Genomic DNA, 16,087 nt, shown 5'->3' with positions numbered 1-16,087 from the left:
CTACACTATCGTTTATGTTCTTCCAATGCGCAGAGCCTATTGGGAATATAGGAACTACACTAGACACTGTTTAGAGTGCCAGCAATCAAAGCCTTCATGGAGGGTCGTAAAAGGGTGATCCCTCCAAGACATCCCCCTTCCCCTGTCTGGAATCTTAATATAGTACTTACCAGACTTATGGGACCTCCCTTTGAACCTCTCCACTCATGCGAACTGCAATTCTTAACTTGGAAGCTAGCATTTTTGGTTGCCATTACCTTACTCAGACGAGTGAGCGAATTACAAGCACTAACAATTCAGGAACCTTTCATGCAAGTTCATGCCAACAGGGTGGTTCTTAGAACAAACCCTAAGTTCATGCCAAAGGTCGTATCCAATTTCCACATTAATCAGTCAATAGAACTGCGAGTATTCTTTCAAAATCCTCAGTCAGTAACTGAGAGAGCCCTACACACACTTGATGTAAAAAGAGCTCTCCTTTATTATGTAGACAGAACGAAATCATTTAGGAAAACAAAGCAACTATTTGTTGCTTTTGCGCCACAACACAAGGGAAATCCAATATCAAAGTCAGGAATAGCCAGATGGATAGTTAAATGCATTCAGATATGCTATCAAAAAGTAAAACACACTTTAACCGTTCCCCCTAGAGCACACTCTACGAGGAAAATGGGGGCATCCATGGCTTTCCAAGGGAATATTCCTCTTGACGACATTTGTAAGGCAGCCACATGGACCCCCATACACACTTTCACAAAACACTACTGTGTAGATGTGCATATAAAACAGCAATCTGCTGTAGGCCAGGCTGTCCTCAAAACTCTTTTTCAAACTGCTGCAGCTGTTCTCACTATCTGTGGCATATCGATGCGCTGTTAAAGCCGCGACTTTCTTTTTGGCAAACTGCGGTCTCTTCGGCGTTGAGCCGTCTTGTTTTCCTGCACCCTCTTTTGGGCGGGGCTGGTCGCATCCTTGCTGACCACCTCGACCCCTTCCGCCTCCTCCACCACCGGTCATCGCGGCCGATGATTCCTGAAAGGAACGAGGAGAGCGTTGATCAGAAACCTGAAATCGATCAGGTGACTTAATCGTCGCGCGATCGCGCAAGTCATAAACACGTTCTGTTTGCGCAGGCAATTGAGACGCAGGACCAGAATCCTGTGTTTGTTGTTGCTGTTGCTTACCCTGATTTTGTTTTTTAGGCCAATTTTGCTTTTTAGACTTGGGCTGAACTTCCGTCTCTGAAGTCTGCCCTTGTGGTTGCTTTTTCTCTTTGACAGAAAAAGGCTTTAGACCTTTGCTATTGCGACCCACGGTTTTATACGCAACCACAATAATTCTCGCTAACTGATGGGGTTTCTCGGCATCGGGAATCGCCGCCAAAGCATTGGCCACCTGAAAGTTCACTGCATCCCCCTTGACATTAGCAAGAATGAGATCGCAAACTATTTCAAAGGAGCCACACAAGAGCATACCCAATTCAACTGCAGCCTCCGGTCCGTGATCATTTTGAACACGTTTAATGATCGTCGGCAGGACAGCCATAGACTGAGTGCCATAACACCTCGCGTAGACTGCCGCAAATGTTCTACCCCAGGTCACACAGTCAGCGAGTTCAGGAGCTAAATCCTTCAGTAAACTAATTGTCAAAATCCTGTGCTTGTCACCAGGAGTTGTATTAGGAAAAACTGCTTCCAGCTGGTCAAATTTCTCGGCAAGCCAGAAAGGAAAATCATCCTTTTCCTGGGGCCGCTTGCCCATCACAGCATTGACCATCACAGGACTGAGCTTCAATCCGCCCTGTCCGGCGGAAGCGCCGCACCACCCGGGGGCCCACCCGGGGGCCCACCCTGAAGATGATGACCTATGTATTGCACCAAGGCACGAATCACGGCAATTGAGACAACATGTAGTCTACGAACTTCCGCCAGGGTACAATTGCCGTGCTGAGGATGAGGAGTAAATCCACCCAAAATAGGCCAAGCAGCACCTGGAATGGACAAAGGACCTAACCTCGGAGCGGTTAGAAAATGGGGCAGGGCACCACCAAACCAAACTCGATGCTGCCAATGATCAATAGGACTTCCTGTGCTCTGTACGGTGTATATTCATTTGGTACTGGTGAGGGAGTGTAATTGTGGAACAAACCAGAGTTAGCGTCCACAGCCGGAAACGTTACCCACGAATAGAACAGTTTGTATGGGTAAGCAGCATCCGCACTCACCACCATTATTACAGCCAAGCCCTCCAAGGGTACTTGGTAAGTCTGTAAATGATTGCGCACCGCAACACGACTACGCTGCGGAATGTCAACTGGTTGAGCCATGACGGCACAGCAACGTAGAAAACAAAGTAAACTATGTAGCACAACTGGGTAGTAATTCAAGGAAATCGTTTTAGAAAGATTCAAGCTTGAAAAGACCTATTTCAAAAATAGGTAGGTTTTTCCGACATCGCCGTTTTCCGGAAATGACCATGAAGGGGTAAAGGATTGAATGATATACTACTCGAGTGTCATGATATAAGACCGAGCACGTTGGGCGCCATGTAGCTGGAATTCCGTTCTCCTACAAAACTGTGTATAGAGATCTGGAACCTTAGTGAATTAGGATGACCCAAAACTCACCTCAGTACCCAAAATCCAGTTACCGAGCTAACTACAGTGTTTCATTGGTCATAATAAACTCCCAATGTTTAGACAGACCAGAACATGAACTTAGACTACCTCAGGTATCGTGGAACACATGAACACTCTTTTGTTATGCAATCATTTCAAACCAGAACGTGGAGTAAAAGAGGACACGTGCACATTTGAAATATTTACTTACTAATGCAGGGTTCTCAAACGCAGTATCTTAGATAATACAAGCAAACATATTATCACAAGCTAAGTTATCAGCATAGTTAATAGTCCATAAAATGTGAAAGGTGACAGCATTCTAATATGCTGAAATGAATAGGAGTTAGCAACACCTAATTCTCACCCTCCCTAACTAGCATAGAATATTATTATCTATGAAGGTCTCTTTGGGTTTTAGCAGGGCGGGCCCATACCTCAAAATCTCAGTGGCAGAGGATCACATCATCTTCCACCAGCTCTCTGCATGCGAAGCACCATCAAGTGTGTTACGTGTGCTCTCAGCAAAGCAATGTGAAAGGCGCGTAAAGCCCGATTTTGGCAGCAGCTGCATTCATGTTATGTCTAGAAAGGTGCGAAGATCAGACCTTACAACAATACTGTGTCGACTTAGAGAGGGAGAGACGGTAGTGGTGTATCCAAAAGGAAGAGACCAAACATTCACTATTGACAATTAGATGTATGATAAGTGCTGGAAATGTAACAAAACTTCAATTACGAAGACGGAGTGCTGTACAGACCACTATCCCCCACTACCAAGAGAGATTCAATGACAATCAAAGATTGACCAGATACATATGAAACAAGAGGGTCCAATTTAGCACATTCCTAACATGTAAGTATACAGAGGCAGATTAATAAATCTCCTGGTTGTTTCTCGATAAACAAAAGGTTTTCCAATAACATTAATGGTTGGACATCACAAATGAACAACGAAGTTCAGTTTCTCATGTTCTTTATTCAAAATTCCATAGGAGTAAGCTTGACAAAAAGACAGCCGACACGTGTTTCGTCAGTACTAGGGATAAGTACTAAAGCCTTTTTCAAGGCTAGGCAAGATGAAGAATAACGTCATGTGTCACATAAGGGCTTGTCCAAACAAGAAGATATAAAATATGGAACCATATAAAAAGAAAATCCGGGAAGTCAAGTCATGGTCCAAGTATTGAAGAATATAGAATCAAAGCATCCTGGTCCGAGTGTCGTAATAAAGCACCCGGGAAGTTGTAAAGGGACCTGCATACACCAAATGCAAGGCTCCCCCATACGGATGTCGTGACCAAGTATGCTCAATCAGGCCGGAGGATTAATCGTCGTATTAATCAAATTGTCCCGATGGTGGATGATGAGATTGTCGAGGGTGCAGTCCAGTGCTCACATGTAGGTGTGTGAGCTTATATAATGGACGTCCCTGGAAGAGTATTCCAATATACTGCAGCCAAGCCCCACTGTAGCGAGAAGCATGTAGAGTCCAGTCCGTATATTAGCGGAATCAGTAAAACGTTTTACTGATTCCGCTATTATACGGACTGGCCTTGCATTTGGTGTATGCAGGTGCCTTTATAACTTCCCAGGTGCTTTATTACGACACTCGGACCAGGATGCTTTGATTCTATATTCTTCAATACTTGGACCATGACTTGACTTCCCGGAGTTTCTTTTTATATGGTTCCATATTTTATATCTTCTTGTTTGGACAAGCCCTTATGTGACACATGACGTTATTCTTCATCTTGCCTAGCCTTGAAAAAGGCTTTAGTACTTATCCCTAGTACTGACGAAACACGTGTCGGCTGTCTTTTTGTCAAGCTTACTCCTATGGAATTTTGAATAAAGAACATGAGAAACTGAACTTCGTTGTTCATTTGTGATGTCCAACCATTAATGTTATTGGAAAACCTTTTGTTTATCGAGAAACAACCAGGAGATTTATTAATCTGCCCCTGTATACTTACATATTAGGAATGTGCTAAATCTGACCCTCTTGTTTCAACTGTGTCGACATATCCTGGGAAGCTTCAGCACTCACTGTGCAGACATATTTTACCAAACAAAGCTGATAGCAGAGCAATAACATATTATTCTTATGTAAATCACACCGCTCTTCTCGGTTGAAAGCTAAAATAACAATTATGTGTCGTGTGCAAAAGCAGCTAAAGGAAAAATGGCGTTTAAACACTTTAATAAGCTCATGCTAACTTAACACGGTATATAGGTAAGCAGTATCTGTACGACAGCCTGACCCATTAAAAATGCATTACATACTGTGGCAATTATTTATTTATTTTATTATTTTCTTTTTTATTTAAAGAGTTTTATATAGCGCTGGCTAGACCCGAAGGTATCAGAGCGCTTTACATGAGAGTCAACACTGTAACAGAACAAATTCAACAAATTACACAGTACATAAAAAAATTAGCAATACAATTAGGATGGGAGAGAAGGACAGAGAGAAGTAGTGGAGGGGGCAGGGGAGGTGAGAAAGGGAGGATAATGGAAGAGAAAAGAAGGAGTCCCGAAAAAAAGCCTGTCTACAGACCGAATGGGTAGGCGACGACCAAGGAGGGAATCCACGGCCCATCTCCTCTATAGCTAAGCCAGGTAGCTCCATCGGGCGCCAGACAAAATAGTTCAGTCTCAAAACATTGAGAGAGGAGAGAAGGAGAGACATAAAAGAGAGGAAGGATGCGGGAGGAGAGGACTGGAGAGATGAAAGGAAGTGGAGCAATGTGGTTTAGCAATATCATAGAAAAAGAACAATAATTAAACATAACATAAAGCAATCAGCAATACATTAGGAGAGGAGAGAAAAGAGAGGGAAAAGTAGTGGGGGGTAGGGGAGGTGAGAAAGTGAGGATAAAGGAAGAGACAATAAGGAGAGACGAAAAGAAGTCTGTCTAAAGACTGACTGGGTAGGCGACGACCAAGGAGGGAATCCACGGCCCATCTCCCCTATAGCTAAACCAGGTAGCTCCATCGGGCATCAAACAAAATAGTTCAGTCTCAAAACATTGAGAGAGGAGAGAAGGAGAGACATAAAATAGAGGAAGGATGGGGGAGGAAAGGACAGGAGAGACGAGAGGAAGTGGAACAATGTGGTTCAGCAATATCATAGAAAAAGAACAATAATTAAACATAACATAAAGCAATCAGCAATACATTAGGAGAGAAGAGAAAAGTAGTGGGGGGTAGGGGAAGTGAGAAAGTGAGGATAAAGGAAGAGACAATAAGGAGAGACGTAAAGAAGTCTGTCTAAAGACTGACTGGGTAGGTGATGACCAAGGAGGGAGACCGGATATCTGTCACGTTTTGATTAAGCCTTGGTGTAGTTCGCAGAGTTTTACTCTGTGGAGCTCCATGAAACTCCGACGCACTCTGCGGACTTCCGCAAGTGGCAGAGTTTAAGTTGCGCTGCTCTCACTGATTTTTAGTGCCAGGAGTTTGTCCCACATTGTAAAATGAGCATGAATAGCACTACGCGTCACGCCAGAGGGCGCTGCTGCTTTCTGCCGCTCGAATTGACAATCTTATTGAGTGGCAGCTTCATCAACGAGAATGGCAGATTTCTACACTCGACCTCCTACAATGAAAAATTTCGCCAGGTGGAGGTCTAGCGTGATATATTTTCTTACAAGCGATCGCCACCTTACCGTTGGCGAACCGCTTGAGAAAAAAAACTCTGTTCTGCATCACTTCGTGGAATTTTTGGAACTCCGTGGACAAAACTTTGCAAGCTCCCCCGGCAGAGCGGAATCCTTCACCCACCCCTAGTTTTGAGGCAAAAATCTGTTGGACAAACTCCTAACTAGGCCCTATGTCTGCAATAAGTGTTGTAGAAGAAGCGAGATCCATGGCCTTGTGACTATCAGGCCATTATCTGACTTCTGATGAACCGCACAGAGTGAGTGCGCAGCCAAGGGACAGTAGGGGGGCCGAAGGAAAGGAAATTAGTAAACTTGAATATGAGAAATATGCAAAGTTAGAAATGCCGCATCACCTGTGGATACCTGACACCTCCTCCAGCTCTGCCAAATGCCCATCCAGTCACAAAGTGGCCTACTGGGCCCCAAACGGACAACGTCATGCCAGATACCATGTATTTGGTGGAAAAGGGGGAAAAAAGAGTAAAATGCCCACATCTGCTGCGTGGATATGTCAGGTAAATTATTGGTTCTGATGGATTCTCTGTAAGTACTAAATGACTGATATTGTTGAATATAAAATTATATGAATCAACATTTGTTTGCCATATCTGCGCTTATAATCTAAAGGACGGGCCTTACAGTGAACCCCTCGTTCTGTTTTAAACAAAAGCCCCGGAAGGAGTTGCATCTTACAGAACTTTATCTACTTTAGGAAGAACTAAAGACTTGCTTTTTAAAGTTGTCTTTCAGGGCCAGAACCATGCCCTGTATGGCGATAGGAAACCCCCCTCAGCTCACAATAATGTTCCAGTCTTCCAGGTTAGAAGAAACCAGAAATGCTTGAGCCAAGGGAGCTGTTGAAAGTGTCAAAGGTGACTTATGACCTATTGGACCCTCATCTTTACTGAACTGAGGGAGGTTCTGTATGTATCGCTGGAGCAAGAGCCCAAATTAGCTATTCTGGGAGTGACTAATGATGTCGATCTCCCCCGTCCCCTGTTGGTGTTCCTGGCCTTGGCTTTAGTGGTGGCAAAAAGGGAAATTGCAAAATATTGGGGGGCAGCGACCGCCCCTAATGTGGAGGAGTGGAGACGAGGGTTGGGCCTCTCATATGGCATCAGAGCGGGTGACATAAAAATCAAGAGGATGCCCGAGAAAGTTCAGAAATGTCTGGTCTAAGTGGAGACACTACCACGGGCTAGATGGAGGGCTGGGAGAGGGTGGCACATGAATGCATTACACGCTGGCGGGGAGAGATGAGATGGGGTGGAGACACGTGTACCGAGTGGATCCTGTTGTATTACGACTTGCGGGTCGACGAACATTATATGCATCAACTGTATGCCAGGTGCGGGGGGAGGGATGGGACCTAGGGGAATGTACAAGGCCACTGACATGACTGTACTGTTGAGTTATGAACAAAATGTTAACATGCTGATTTTTCCATTAAAGCATTGTTGGTTCTCGGGGGGGGGGGGGCGGGGGGCTCTATAAGAGAAAAGCGGATGCCCAGTTGGCTTCAACGGATGCCCACTATGTTAGGTTGACCATGTTTGGATATCACACCATCGCTATTGGCAGATTGATACTTGAGATGAATATCGGATGGACATGTGTGGCTCCGCTGCCTATATTCTGATATGTAATGTTGTTTATTTGAATAACTGTGTCAATGTTGCCCCTTCTTTTCTCTGGGTATCTGCAATAAAAATAATTTTTATAAATAAAAAGGTGACTTATGACCAGCGAGGTAAAGACAGGAGTTGGTATTTGAGATGATCTTAAGTGAATAGGAAAGGAATGAGAAGAAGTGTGTGACTGGAGTTATTTTTGTTGTATACTTCATAAAGAGTTACTGGAAAGTTTACAGCCCAGCCTGATCCATCTCTTTTTCTAAAATCTATTGTTGTTTAAATTAAATCTTGACCATGTGCGTCTATCTTAAGCAAAACCTCAAGCACTTGGGTCCTCCGTGAGCCCCTTACTTTGCTCAGTTACTCTGTTGTCACCTGATCAACAGAACTTTAAGTTAAATATCCGTGTATGATGAAATATTCCTTGCTACGTTTCAAAGGCGGTAAAGAATAAGGTGAAGATTTACTAAGATTTTTTGCCATGTTTGCGTCACTAAAGTGGCACTAAACAGCGCAAAATCTTTTTTTCCTACTTTTCTTTCCAGCAAATAACGTAAAAGTAATGTGAAGCATCGCATAGCACTGCTTCACGTTACTTTGCACCATAGTGGCCTGCCAAGGGTGGTGCATGGGCGTTTCCGTGCAACCACCCATGGTTTCTCACGCTAAACCCAATTTACCAAATACAGTAGATTGGGTTCAGAGTGAGAAAACTGCACCCTGTTAAACTAGGCGCAAGGAAGGAGAAATGCTTTACTTTTTCCTTCCTTTTCTGACTTTGCATACGTGCTGCACTGTGCAACAAACATACAAAGTGGGAAAAGGTTTCCCTCATGTCTAGGCACAGTATTGTGTACAGGAAGGGTGTCCTTCCTGTACAAAGCCTATGCTGGACTCACACACACACACCCTAGCGTGTTGTGTGTCGATTTAGATACCGCATATAGGTTTTCCGATGTACGCCGTTATATAGGCACACTTCGCAGTGTCCTTATATAGGCATACAAATCATACCCTTATTTAGGTATTATCCATACAAACCAAATACAGGCATGGTCACCTACATCCGCCCAGTTACGTCACAAGTTCTTCAAAAACCAGACTGTTAAGCCTTTAGGACTTTCCCTTGCTTGGATCATTGATTTCTCCAAGAAATCATTTATTATGTATGAACATCTGTTCCTTAGGGGTTCATTCATGACGTTCCTGTGCCCGACATTTACGTCAATACTGGCATTCCTAAACACAATCAAGGTATGAATATACCTTCAATTACCATGGCAAGCTACGGCTATATACGTGCACGGCTCGCCACGGCAAGTTCGGAAGGAAGTATGAATCCACGCCTGACGCACTGACCAGGCGCTGCCATCCTCCTTGTACAGAATCCAGCTCCAGTGTTTTCTGATTCCCCTTGCGGGGTGTTAGAAGATCGAGACCCGGAAAGAGATTCCAACCTTTCTCATTCTAAGGTATGGAGCAGATTAGAACCTAGAGGGACTCTTGGCAACTATGGAAAACTAAACTATAACTATCTATACTTTAGAGCACCTACTTCCTACCTCGTACTACACTTAGGTTAGGTACACTGGGGTAGAAATATTTAGAAGCACTAGATGAGTATTCATATTTTAGCCTGTGTTATTTATGTATGTATTTTTATGAATATATGTCATCACTACAAACCATGCTATAGCAGTATTATCTAATCCTACTGCTAACGCTGTACGTATTATACTTTCCATTCTGATATATGATTGTAGCAGTTCATATCTCTTGTACGAGAAATAAGACTGTTCAATAAACCCTTTTTATTGAAACGCCCATCTATCTATTTCTGTGTACAACTCTGTAGAAATGAAGCATGCACGATTGACTGAGTGAAACTGTTATCTATTGTTTCCACGATTCTGAGACTGTTCCGATTCCAAAGGGAAACAAAGTTGTCATGTATAAGCGGTTGTCAAAAACGGATCCCTTCTTGTAGTTTCGAGAAGTTTTTAGTGACCTCTGAGTTAGCTGGCACACACAAGTAATTAAGTTTATTGCATTCGATAGGAGCATACTGACCTCAGTCTTATGCTAAAACTATAGTGTATATTATTCCAATGCGCAGAGCCTATTAGGGATTTAGGAACTACACTACAAGCGCTCTGGTGCTAAGGTGTGTGCATGGCACAGGGCTGCTGTAATCAGTGCCAGCACAAGGGAAAGGGAAGGAGAGAGCCATATCTTTGAAAATATGGTGCTCTCCTGCTCCCTCCCTGTTGCGCAATGCATCGCAGCCTCGCTCGGGGAGGGTGGGTTGCGCTGTATTGCGTGGAGATTTGGTAAATCTCCCCCCAAAATGTCTTTTACAACCAGTTAAACATTGTGAATTCTTATTCCATTATGTTTCAATTCAGTAATTTTAGATATCTTTACATCCAACAGAAAACAAGCCTTGAATGTGAGAAATGACCATCAATAATGAAGCGAATGCGGTAAATCTCCAATAACAGCAGAAATAATGAGCTTCAGTATTCAGGAAAACATCAGCGCAGTCGGCGACAAGGGAACCTGCACACAAACTGACAGGTCCCGGATGAAGCATCAAGGGCATTTCAGTGATTGTAAGAGTCTGAGCTGTGCACCACCACGCCAAAAGACAAAGAAATGACCGTAGGAAAATTAAGGCAACAAAAATAACAAACCGCCTCCTCCATAAACAAGTGCCTAACATCAGCTTTGATCATGGGAGCGCTATGATGTGATTACCGCAGTGCTCTGTTTTAGAAAATGATGACAAGCCATCATTCCGTGCTCTAGGTGTATTGTAAACTCTTTCTGGCCAAACCACAGTAACCAGAGAAAAGCACAACAGAGCGGAGCCAGACAACAGAAGGGTAAAGGAAAGAGGAGTTCTTGTTTCTACAATACAGCAGACTGTCCCGATTTGCACCGGCCAGAAGGAAGATACATCTTTGCCCGCAAGCGTGCATTGCCATAATCCAATCTAAAGGCACAATCGCCTACAAAGACACCTTCTACGTATTTGGAGTGTGGCAAATATTTGGTGGCTATTGCATTTTAATGTTAAAACTGAAATCAAACATGCAAAATGCAGCACACATATAAAGTGTGCGAGAAAACCACAAGTGCTTTATCAGCCATGTTGGCCCATCAGGAAATGCAGTCATGGGTTGTAGACAAATATATACCCGACCCGCAGACACTATCCAAGAAAGAAGAATCACACACATGCAGCAAGAGCTTTCGTTTGTCATCAAAACGCAAGCTTCATCAGCAAACCTACACAGGAGAAAAAACATTCAAGTGCAGTGAATGTGGGAAGAGCTTTAGTCGATTATCGGACCTACAAAGCCATCAGCGAACACACACAGGGGAAAAGCCATTTAAATGCAGTGAATGCGTGAAGTGCTTTCGTTACTTATCAAACCTCCAAACACATCAGCGAACACACACAGGGAAAAAGCCATTCAAGTGCAGTGAATGTGCAAAGTGCTTTAGGCAGTTATCACACATTCAAAGACATCAGCGAACACACACAGGGGAAAAGCCATTCAAGTGCAGTGAATGTACAAAGTGCTATAGTCAGTTATCACACCTTCAAAGACATCAGCGAACACACACAGGGGAAAAGCCATTCAAGTGCAGTGAATGTACAAAGTTCTTTAGTCAGTTATCAGGCCTTCAAAGACATCAGCGAACACACACAGGGGAAAAGCCATTCAAGTGCAGTGAATGTGCAAAGTGCTATAGTGAGTTATCAAGTCTTCAATCACATCAGCGAACACACACAGGGGAAAACCCCTATAATTGTAGTGAATGTGACAGTAATTTTCGCTTCTCTTCGGCATTAAGGTATCATCAGCGAACTCACACAGGAGAAAAACCATTCAAGTGCAATGAATGTTGGATGAGCTTTAGTCAGTTATATCTTCTACGACGACATCAGCGAACACACACAGGGGAAAAACCATTCAAGTGCTGTGAATGTGTGAAGAGCTTTAGTCAGTCATCACACCTTCAAAGACATCAGCGAACACACACAGGAGAAAAACCTTTTAAATGCAGTGAATGTGTGAAGCGCTTTAGTCAATTTTCAGACCTACAGAGTCATCAGCGAACACACACAGGAGAAAAACCATTCAAGTGCAGTGAATGTGCAAAGTGCTTTAGTCAGTTATCACACCTTCAAAGTCATCAGCGAACACACACGGGGGAAAAACCATTCAAGTGCAGTGAATGTGCAAAGTGCTTTAGTGAGTTATCAAACCTTCAAAGACATAATCAAACACACACAGGAGAAAAGCCATTCAACTGCAGTGAATGTGGGATGAGCTTTAGTCAGTTATCACTTCTACAAAGACATCAGCGAACACACACAGGTGAAAAACCATTCAAGTGCTGTGAATGTGTGAAGAGCTTTAGTGAGTTATAAAACCTTCAAAGTCATCAGCGAATACACACAGGGGAAAAAACATTTAAATGCAGTGAATGTGTGAAGAGCTTTAGTCGATTATCAGAGCTACAAAGTCATCAGCGAACACACACAGGGGGAAAACCCTATCGTTGTAGTGATGTGACAGTAGTTTTCGCTTCTCTTCCCAAGTAAGGTATCATCAGCGAACTCACACAGGAGAAAAACCATTCAAGTGTAATGAATGTGGGAAGAGCTTTAGACAATTATCAAACCTACAAACATCAGCGAACACATAATATTGTTGATTGTTTTTTGGTTGAGAAGAGATATAAAGAAAAATATTCAATCGTACCTGATCACACTACCTGTAAAAGCAACACTGAACAATACTGCGACTAACAACGGTACTTTCAACTAACTTGTCGGATTAGTGATAAAACCTATAAACCCAACACACCCAGAGTGGACATGTTGGCAGGGCTCTGGAGATGGAAGCTTCATTGGTAAAATGTATGTATTACTATTAGCAAATGTCACTTCAGTATATGCAGTATATGTAATGAACTAAAGCAAAGCACAGGTGTTTAAGAAATAGCCAATTGCTAGATATAAAAGAGCATATACCTTATTTTTAAGTATATTTTGCTGCATCTTTTACAGACTGTTACCGGTTGATGGATCAGCTCGTGCCTCGAGCCTTATAACTAAGTGTGATCTCTGGCTCATCTCCGACTTGGCTCTCCCTATTAATTTTGTGTCTTGCCAAACTCTACTTTTTACAAGAATTGAGCCACTGTAAGCAGCAGACTCTGTTTGAAGAATGTGGTGAAATAGCGAAATCCCACATCAAAAGCCTATATGTTGTAATGTGCCAATTTAGATGTTTGAAGTTCAATAAAACAGAGTTAAACCAAAAGCATATATGTGCCAGTACAATCAGTTGCACTCCCAGCAACTTGTTTTCCACACTGATTGTCCCTTGGTCTCAAATGTTCTGAAGGATTTGTCGTATGAATGCCAGAAACGGCAGTGACGTTCATGAAGCTAAAGCTAATAGGAGTGTGAGGGAGATAGAGAGGGGGAGAGATAAAGAGAGCGAGAGAGACAAAGAAAGGGGGAGAAAAAGAAAGAGAAATGGGAGGAGGGGGAACGGCACGTTATTTGTATTCACCTAAAAATAGAAGAACCAGCCGAATACATGTCAATGTGTGACATCGCCAGAGAAAGGGGCTGAACACCTGTGAATTTATACATTTAGTTTTAATACCCATAGACCCATGTCTTGCAAATAAACAGGACACAAGGAAGGAAAATAAAGAAGGAGCCCATTATCATATGCGAATCACAATGAAGTCATATGCAGTGACGTCACAAAAAGTGATGTCAGGCCCTTATAATAATTTTCACATGAAAGGTCGATGGCCTGTTTTAAAAACAAAAAACAAGAAACGTAAAATAACGGTTTCAGTTTTTATACTTCATGTGTTTTCCCACTATCATTTTGTAACTAAACTCGGAAATGACTGAAAGTGTAAATATTTTTAAACAGATATGTGGAACTTGGAAATTACATTTTTAAATAGTTTTTAGCGCATAAATAAAATGTGCTTTTAATTTGCCTTTGTTTCCTGACGTTGTTTTTATCCAGCCCGTAAGCCCCAAAGTGTTTCACATTTATAGTGTATTAAGCAACAGAAGGGCTAATTTTGTCAAGTTCTCTGTTCCGCTCTTGCGCCATTCACACAAACAAACACTCAGAGGCCTGTGTCTGCAGTGCTGGGGCACAAAGTAACAATTCCCCGTCGCAGGTTAAGGAGCTAGGTGAAACTGACACCCTTTTCTAGATAATAGTGGGGGGACCTGTAGGAAGGTGGATATCTGACTATATGGTTGCCCCCACTTTTTGCCTGGAGTTTTGATGGTTTTCGACTTAGTTGGGCTGGGACCCTGCTAATCAGGGCCCAGGCCTATCTGCTTTCACTGTAAAATGGACTCCATGTACTTTAGGTACATACCAGATTGGGTATTGGGTCACCTTTGTGAGCCCTGTGTAGTGTACCATAGGTACCCAGGGCATAGGTGCATCCAAGGCCTACCATGGGCTGCAGCATGTATTATGCCACCCCTGGCTGGCCCTCCAAACTGACAACAAAGGTCTGTTCCCACAGCCTAGGTAAGGTGGTGCAATCACCCCTTACTGGGATATAGTATACCTATATCCATACATATATATAGGCACATATACACCTATAAGCCACGACAATCCTGGTAGGCCTCGACAATCCTGGAGGCAGAGTGCTTGGTTATGTGTGAGATGGTGCTCTGGCATGAGCTGAGCCCCTCTGCAGCTTTCGGAACCATCTCCTTATAGCTGTTCTATGATATAGCCATACCATATACTCTTAAGTGCATTATAATTCTCGCGGTTAATGCTAACTTTGGTTTGGCTTTATCGAAACATGTCGTTTAAGGTGTCAAACACTTTGGAATACTACCCCCCGCCAGTCCTGGCGGCGGGGGTAGCATTCCACCCTTCTAGAGGGAGAAGACATGTAGTTACTGGTAGACCCGGTTAAACTTAAACAGAGCCCTGGCATCACAAAATGGATGCTGCTGCCACAGACGTGAGTCTGCCCTCCTGCTGCTGAACGAAACTCTGGCAGGGGAGGCCTGGACAAAAGGTTTCCTGTCACGGGAGGTGCCAGCACCTCCCCAGGCAGGGTGTAGTGTATTGAGGCAGGGAGGGTTACATTAAGGGAATGCTTTTTCAGACACTGCCTGGGGCACACAAGGTGCTCCATGCATAGCCCAGTTCAAACCGGTTGCTGGTGCGCAAGCCCCAGCTCTGGCGTGAAACTGGACAAAGGGAATGGGGTGTAGCCACCCCCTCCCCTGGTCCACCCATAGGAGGGACCTAGCTGGTAGTCCAGCCCCCTAACTCAGTATAAGTATAGGTGCTGTGTCCCTAGGACTTTAGATTCACCTGGAAGACATCTTGATGCTGAAATCCCGGAACTTCGACTTTCCATACCGACTGGAAGACTGAGGACATCTCCCTTGTGGTCAAGGAGTTGCCACCCTGTTCAAACAGGCACCAACAGCAACTTTGCTAGATAGCAACCCCGAGGCTCCCGCCGGATCCCGAAGAGGCTGTGACACAGGAACTGGACTTCCAGAATTCTCTGACCCGACCAACATCCACAGCGAATCTGAGACCCCTGGCGGACACGAGAGATGTGGGACTGGAACTCCTGACCATCCTGCAATTTGCTAACTGCATCGACTCCTGAGGTAACTCGCAGTCGTGCATTGGGGTACTTGAAGCCCCTGACCGGAGCACGATTTGCACCGAAGATGAAGCCCGCACACTCCACGAGTGTCCCCTCGGCCCCGCCTTTGCATTTCAACTTGACACGTCTTCCCGGTTCCTAGTCCGTTGGCTAGTGAGCCCCTGGAAGACTTTCTGAACAACTTCACTTGCTTTCCTGGTTGCTCCAGGCTTGCTTCAGCTTCCTTGAAAAGGAGAAGCGCCCCAGACCTTGCTGGTCTGCAACAGAGCCAATCTCGACATCCTGCGTGGGTTGCGGTTGCCAAGGCTTGTTGGGTACAGTCCGGATACCGACACCGCAGTCATCAAGATCCTTTGTGGGACACCTCGAATCCAGCGCCTGGTCATCGTTGATGCCTCCTGGACCACGTGGCTGAAGAGACAAGCTCACCATCTTCACTTTGAAAGCATCCGACA

General features: G+C 44.0%; 1 protein-coding gene across 1 annotated transcript in view; it reads left to right on the top strand.

Moving 5' to 3' along the window:
* Positions 1-13,931, top strand: part of LOC144807733 (uncharacterized) — an 85,276-nt gene extending 71,345 nt beyond the window's left edge. The window contains exon 3 of the mRNA XM_078673399.1: positions 10,350-13,931. Coding sequence (XP_078529525.1) covers positions 11,017-12,360 — 1,344 coding nt within the window. The 5' untranslated portion in view covers positions 10,350-11,016 and the 3' untranslated portion in view covers positions 12,361-13,931. The remainder of the gene's footprint in view (positions 1-10,349) is intronic.
* The last annotated feature ends 2,156 nt before the right edge of the window (positions 13,932-16,087 follow it).

Source organism: Lissotriton helveticus, chromosome 1_2 (assembly GCF_964261635.1).
Source record: "Lissotriton helveticus chromosome 1_2, aLisHel1.1, whole genome shotgun sequence".
NCBI lineage: Eukaryota > Metazoa > Chordata > Amphibia > Caudata > Salamandridae > Lissotriton > Lissotriton helveticus.
This window is presented reverse-complemented; position numbering and strand designations above follow the sequence as displayed.